Source organism: Medicago sativa, chromosome 8 (assembly GCF_051527215.1).
Source record: "Medicago sativa cultivar Bolivia chromosome 8, Bolivia_mono, whole genome shotgun sequence".
Classification (NCBI taxonomy): Eukaryota; Viridiplantae; Streptophyta; class Magnoliopsida; order Fabales; family Fabaceae; genus Medicago; species Medicago sativa.
Window position 1 is genome coordinate 70,955,662 of NC_140756.1, and position 7,330 is coordinate 70,962,991.

The following is a 7,330-nucleotide window of genomic DNA, read 5'->3' on the forward strand; positions in this document are numbered from 1 at the left end:
TCTTCATTTATGGCAACAAAATCACATGAATGAAATCATGAAAAGAATTATGTTTAATTCCTTAAAAGGATTAAAGAATTAAATTTAATTAAGGAAAATTTAAGTTTAAAGAATAAAAAGAATTAATGGTTTTTGTAAAAAAAAAAAAAAAAAGGTTTGAGGATTCCTCGGCAGTTAACTGCCGAAGTTTTCAATTTTCCTCGGTAGTTAACTGCCGAAGTTTTCCTCGGGAGTTAACTGCAGCCGGTTTCATAATTCGGCAGTTAACTGCCGAGGGGGCAAAAACGTATTTTACATGTGTGCCAACACCTTATGCAATGTGTCAACAACAATTTTCAAAAAACAAAGACAAAGACCAGAAAAAAGACAAGTTAAACAGGAGAAGATGGTCGAGTCAATGATAAATGTAATCGAAAGAGGAGTTACACACCATCTTCAAGAGATTGAATCACCCTCCAATCATGCTCCGTGTTTGATTAATTGGTTGGTTTACGTAGCCATTACCTTCCCTTAAAGAATGATGGAAATACAAGAGTCAAAGATAATCAGTAAATCTCTTAATGAGGTCAATAACAAGTGCATAATGATGAGTTGCCGGAACTCATTCCTTAATCAAAGTAAAAGCCGATTGGCAATTTGATTTGCACTCAACATGTCGAAAGCCATTATTCCATGTTATCTGAAGGCTGTGAAAAATAACTTGCAACTCTCCATTTATATGGTAGCAATACCATAACTACCGGAAAAACATAATTATCATTAGTGTATTTAATTAAACCTTCGAACCAAAGCGATCTAGATTATCAAGAGAGCTACCTTCAATATTTAATTTAACCGTTGCACTTACTTGAGGTTTCCAAGATAGCAAATGTGGTTCCTTATGTGTGTTGACTGAACCAAAGCACCTAATAGTTGCTTCGTGCTACTTGTTAATGAGATTCAAAACTTTTCAATCTACCTAGGAGTTGTGAGAAATAAACTCTTTATTGCGAGTTCTTCAAATGAACTAATAAGATATTAAGAAGAGTTGTTCACCATTCTCGTAAACAAAATATTTAATCTACTCATAACAATCACACATCTGCAAGTTGTGTGATTACTAAGAAAATGCATAAAATGCCTAATTTTAGATATTTTCGAACAATCCGTCAGAGTGAGTATAATTGTATATAGGTTTAGGGTTTAGGCATCATCGTCAGAGTGAGTATACTTTCAAACTAATGATACTTTAATTTTTTTAAAAAATTTGAGTTCTTAATTTCTTTTGGTTATACTCCCACAACTATTCATTTAAAAACACACACGCACACACAATTATAATAGTTAAACTCTCAATTTAAATTGAGAAAAATTAAGAAGATAAAAACTACTTCTTTGATTAGAGATGACAAGTAAATTCATGGATATTTATAAAAAGGGTCCTCTTAACTTGTGCCCTTAGGGTACATGTTAAACATTAATTTCATTCCATTAATGGTAAAAATTTAATGAGAAAAAATTAATATTAAACATTTTGAGCAATAAATTAACACAATTTCTGATACACAATTTATATTATTGGAATTCTAAACATGTGCCCTAAGGGCACAAATTAACATTTCCATTATAAAAATGGTATTGTTAACGAATGCTTCCGGGTCACTCTTTAAGGATCACAAATTTAAAAAATATTCCTCAAAAAAGTTAAATGTTACAAATTTCAATGCACTGATTACACAGGTTTTCGTAAAAACTTACTATTAAAGATGTTTAAAGAGTGTCCTGGAACACTCGTTAACATTTCCCCTATAAAAATACTCATTGTGGGTAAGTTGCCTTTTACGAGAGAGTACATGAAAATGGATTATTCGTTATAACTTTGAATTGCATGACACAAATACAATTCTAGGCTGTTCAATCTAACTCCACAAATAAGTTTGATTAATCATGTGAAATTGTCTCCGTAATCTGAACCGTCTAAGGTCAAATCAATGACAAATATTACTTAAGAGCAATAATATTTGAACAACCATTTGCTAACAACTTTGATGACAACCTTCTTTTTCTCTCTTTTCATTGGTTAAAAACAATGGAGAGAGAAAAAGGAAGAGAGTAAGAATATAATGTGAGCATGAGAGGGAAAGTTGTCTAAAAATTGTCAAAAAATGTTGTACAAATATCATTTCTCATTACTTAATGTGTGAAGTTGTACAAATACACCCTCCGGTCACTAATATAAGCAAAAGTTTGATTTTTAGATTCATTCATTAAATGATGTATGTAGTCTTTATTATAGACTACATACATCATTTAATGAATGAATCTAAAAATCAAACTTTTGCTTATATTAGTGACCGGAGGGTGTATGTGATAGCAAGAGTTCAAGAATCAACGTACATTTCTAATACGTAAATCGGTACTCGATCCAATGACTAATTAGTCAGGTGGACCAATCTCATTGTCTAGTAACCAGGGCTCGACTTGAAGCAAGGGTAAAACCCTCTATGGATCAATCCATCACAAAATTATGAACACCTAAAAGATTTAAATCTAAAACCTTAAAAAAGGCACACTTTAAGATCTCAAACCTACGACATCATATCAATCCTTGGAGGTTGAGACGGATACTATAGTACCTTTTAGATAGCAGTGTAGTTGATGACATTGGCTAACCACAAATCACAATGTCACAAGTGTACAAAAAACAAAACCAAAAAAAAAAACTTGTGAGAGAGAAAGAAGAAAGCTATCCTACCATCCTTGTATCGGATTGGACTTCAAAGCAAGAGATAATATTTGTCTTGGGCCGTAAACGCTCCATCTCCTTCCCTAGGCGGCAAACAGCCTGTTTCTGATTTCAATTAATCAAATCAAATCAAAATTGTAATAACATTATTAAACAACAACCATAGGTGATTTTTTCTTTTTTTTTTGTTGAGAATAGTAAAGGTAGAAAAGAAAAGGACAAGCGTGATAAAACCCTTTGTTTTCATTACTCACTCACTCCATTCATCATCTTCAATCTCACTCCTCCTAAAAAAAAACAAAAACTCCAGTGAGAGAAAAAAACAAACACAAACTCAACACAAACGTTTGCAGAGTTGAAAAATGTCTCTCCTTTCTCTCCCTTCTTTCTCACAATGAAACAATCTTTTCTCTTCATCTTCTCCATAGAAGATGTCTCAACCTCAATCTCCTTCCTTTCTCTGTGAAGAACAAAACACCTTCGAAGATGAATCCCTCACCGATTCTGAAACCATTACCAACGACCCATCTGCTACAAAGCTTCAATCTTTATCGAATTTGTTCAACAATGATATGTTTTGGGAAGACGATGAAGTTCTTTCGTTAATCATGAAAGAGAAAGAAACCCATTTGATTAATGATGATTTTGTTATTGATGGATCTTTGAATGAGTCTCGTGTTGAAGGTGTGAATTGGCTTTCTAGAGTTTGTGCTCATTATGGGTTTTCTACTTTGACCACTGTTCTTGCTGTCAACTACTTTGATAGATTCGTTACTAGTTTGAAGTTTCAAAAGGATAAGCCTTGGATGACTCAGCTTACTGCTGTTGCTTGTTTGTCTCTTGCGGCTAAAATTGAAGAAACCCATGTGCCACTTCTTTTGGATTTTCAAGTATGTTAATCAAGTAGTCTATGTGTTTGTTCAAATGCCATAAAGTTTTGTTTTTTGATGTTTAATGTTGATGGGTTTGTTTTTTATTTGATTTTTATGTTTTTTTTTTTTTTGTGTTTTTTTTGTTAGGTTGAGGAATCTAGATTTGTGTTTGAAGCTAAAACTATACAAAGAATGGAGCTTTTGGTGTTATCTACATTGAAATGGAGGATGCATCCAGTGACACCAATTTCATTCTTTGAACACATTGTTAGAAGACTTGGTTTGAAGAGCCGTTTGCATTGGGAGTTTATGTGGCGTTGTGAGAAGGTTCTTCTTCATGTCATTGTTGGTAAGTGATAATAAGATTTGATTATTGATGCTAATAAATATGATACTGTACTGGATTTTATTATTAAACTGAATCAGAGACATGCCATTAAGACTAATGGTACTTATGTGTATTCAATGTCACTGTTGTTGTCAGATTCAAGGGTTATGATGAGTTATCTTCCTTCTACATTGGCTGCTGCTACAATGATCCATGTAATTAAAGAGATTGAACCATTTAATGCAACTGAGTACATTGAACAACTCTTGGGTTTACTAAAGATTAGTGAGGTTTGTGCATTTAATTTAACTGTTTTTTTCCTCTACATTGTCAATAATTGTTGAATTTTCCAAATCTGATGCGGGTTTGATGGATATAAGTGAAATGACTAAGTTTGGTGTCTTGGTGATGATTTGATTTTACAGGAACAAGTGAATCAGTGCTACAAACTTATGCTGAAGTTATTAGTTTGCGATGATGGCATTTACAGTCTTCACCAGAAACGTAAGCGCGTATCTGAACCAGGTAGTCCGGGTGGTGTCATTGATGCATCTTTCAGCTGCGATAGCTCAAATGATTCATGGACTGCAGCATCGTCGGTTTCACTTTCACTGCAGCCGATGTTCAAGAGGAGCAGAGCTCAAGACCAGCAGATGCGATTGCCTTCGGTTAATCGTGTGTCTATTGATGTTCTTCATAGCCCTCGTTAATTAATGATGATGATGATGAACAATGTTAGTATTTTTACTTCAAATGTGGTAGCTCTCTTTCACATAATTCTGGTGGCTGTTATGTTATGGAAATTGAAATCCAATTACATTATGTTCTAGTTATTATATACATTTCTAGCCAAACATTTGAAGATGAATGGAATGAGGCAGAGGCTGAGATTCCTTCATCCACTTTGTTGTTTAAGGTGGTGCAGGGATCTGATATTGAGTAGAAAGATGAGTTGTGAACTTGTAATTCTACCTGTGAGTTATCTATCAGCTGCAACTTTTACTCATCTTACACATTTTTGTCAATAAGCATACATGAGATTATTTTTGCTTATCAGTTATCAGATATGCCAATCTCTCTGCTGTTCATTTTTTTGGAATAAGATATCTCTGCTGTTCATGAAGTATAGGATCTGCATATGAAATTTGTTAGGTGCTAACTAATCTTCAATGATAGGTCAAATGTCTTTAGTGATAACATTAGATAAAGTAATGAAACTCTTGTACAATGTCAAACCAAACCCAATAAGAAAATATGTTGTCCTTCTAGGTCTTGGAAGTAGTTGTAGTTTCTTCTAGCATTGCATCTTCTGATTCAATCTTTCTTTTACTTCTCTAAATCCTATACCTTATGGAGGGAGGGATGCAAATTCCCCAATGTAACTGCATAGTGCAGTTATTGATTTCGACCGTACAATTGAAATTAATGTTTGAGGTTCATTAGAACAGATTTTATGAATGTGTGATTTAAGCCTTTGATCTTGAATTTTACCGGCTTAGATTGTCAACTGGAAAATGCAACTTCTAGCGAAATAGTTTTCACGATTACATCACGACAGAGAAATGGTAACTGTAGTGCTCCTCTATATTTTTACTTCCACCACCCATGTTTTCCGTTTAATAGAAGATCAACGCTCATAGTTGATTTGCGATTGATTCATGATAATAGTTTTTGCTTAAAATAGCACTGCTCTTATCGAACGCTTGTAAATGTGTGGTTCCTATATCGAAGGGAATCTGGATCCCTTATGGTGTGTGGGTGGTATGAGCAGAGTCTCACATAGATATGGAACCCAATCTTTTGATTGACATAAGTTCTTGTATGTTACTTCAAATGCAATTTTGGTGTCAAAGTTGTTCACTTCTGAATTCTTGGTCCTTTATTCATCCCTTGCATTCATTAACTTTTATAGGAAAAATAATTGAAGTTCGAAGTGTGTATACAATAAATTTTAGAATCTTATGGTCAAATGACTCAATTTTGTAGTTTGACATTAAAGATGACATTGGACTTTATAAAATTTCATTGTCAGTGGGTACAAATAAAAAACTATATATGATTAAAAAAATACCAAGCTACTAGCAGTGCTATCTTAGAAAACGTGAGCTAAAATAAATTTGTGAAAATAGAAATTGCATTTAGCACAAGATGTTGATGGAAAATAATGCATTAAGTTGAGTTTTCAACCAGCTGTGCTCTGGTACTTGACTCTTCATTTTTGGAAGAAAATGAATTATCTTTGAAGTCCAAATCTTAATGACTCTTGTTTGAATATCATTTTAGGAAAGTGATAATTGAGAGCTATGTTGACAACATAGATTGCCATTAAGATTGAAAGAAAATGGGTTTTTCTAGACTCAATAAAACACCATCCAATACCCAAAAATGATCAAAAGGTAAAGACAGGTCACCAGTAGTGTAGACAAATTTTCATCTGAAAATGACTGCCCATAATTGGGTAAACCTTTGATTTGAGGATGTTACTTTGTTCCCACTTCACACTGTGGTCCTGTCTTTTTTTTTTTTTTGTTGCTTTTATCACTTTGAGTTGGTTATGGTTCGCTATATGTATCAGATGCATGATGCCATGGTTATGATGATTTTGCCATAGTCCACAAGCATGAGGGATTTTTCAAAGGGACAGCTATATTCCTGCCGAATAATAATAATTTTTGGTGATATGATAGAGTCTGCTTGAGAGTCAAATTTGGTAGTTATCTTACAGTGCTTTCTCGTATCTTTAGAAGTACTAGCTAAAGTTGTGATTCTCTTGATTACAAATTGGATTTAAGATTGTATAGTTTAGGCAACACTTTTCCTCGTTTTGATAAAATAAGAGTAATGATATTTTGACATCCATTTGATGACAACTTTGTTGACAACCTTGTTTTTCTCACTTCTTATTGGTCAAAAACAATGGAGAGAGAAAAAGGAAGAGAGAGGATAACAACATCATGTGAGTATGAGAGAGAAAGTTGTTCAAAAGTTGTCAAAAAGTGGCTGTCAAAATATCATTTCTCTTAAAACAACCCTTTTCCATGTATTTTTATCAGGAACTCGAAATCTTACTGAGCTAATATACTACAATTTCAGACTACCTCGGTCTCTATAAATGAGAATTAAGAAAATTTATAATAAGTGTATGTTTGGTTCCGGCAGGTTCTAGAGAGATCATAGTTGATTCTGAAGATGAATTAATTTTAACATGTTTGATGATTGTCAAGTAGAATTGATCGTGCCTCTAGAATTGCTTTTACTTGAAACTATGATTTGTAGTTTTTTGATTTTCCCATACAAATTTATAGCTCAATTCACTTTTACACAAATGTATGAAAACATAAATCTTTTTAGTGAAAATTATTTTTAACCAAAATCAATTCCCCCCGTACACAACCAAACACATTT

At 33.3% G+C, this 7,330-nt stretch overlaps 1 protein-coding gene across 1 annotated transcript; it reads left to right on the top strand.

Moving 5' to 3' along the window:
* Window positions 1–2,981: 2,981 nt before the first annotated feature.
* On the top strand, window positions 2,982–4,936 carry CYCD3;2 (CYCLIN D3;2). Its single transcript, XM_085734031.1, has 4 exons — window positions 2,982–3,615; window positions 3,745–3,946; window positions 4,082–4,215; window positions 4,351–4,936. Exons 1-4 carry the CDS (start codon window positions 3,157–3,159, stop codon window positions 4,633–4,635), a joined length of 1,080 nt encoding a protein of 359 aa, XP_085590157.1. The 5' UTR covers window positions 2,982–3,156; the 3' UTR covers window positions 4,636–4,936.
* Window positions 4,937–7,330: the final 2,394 nt, after the last annotated feature.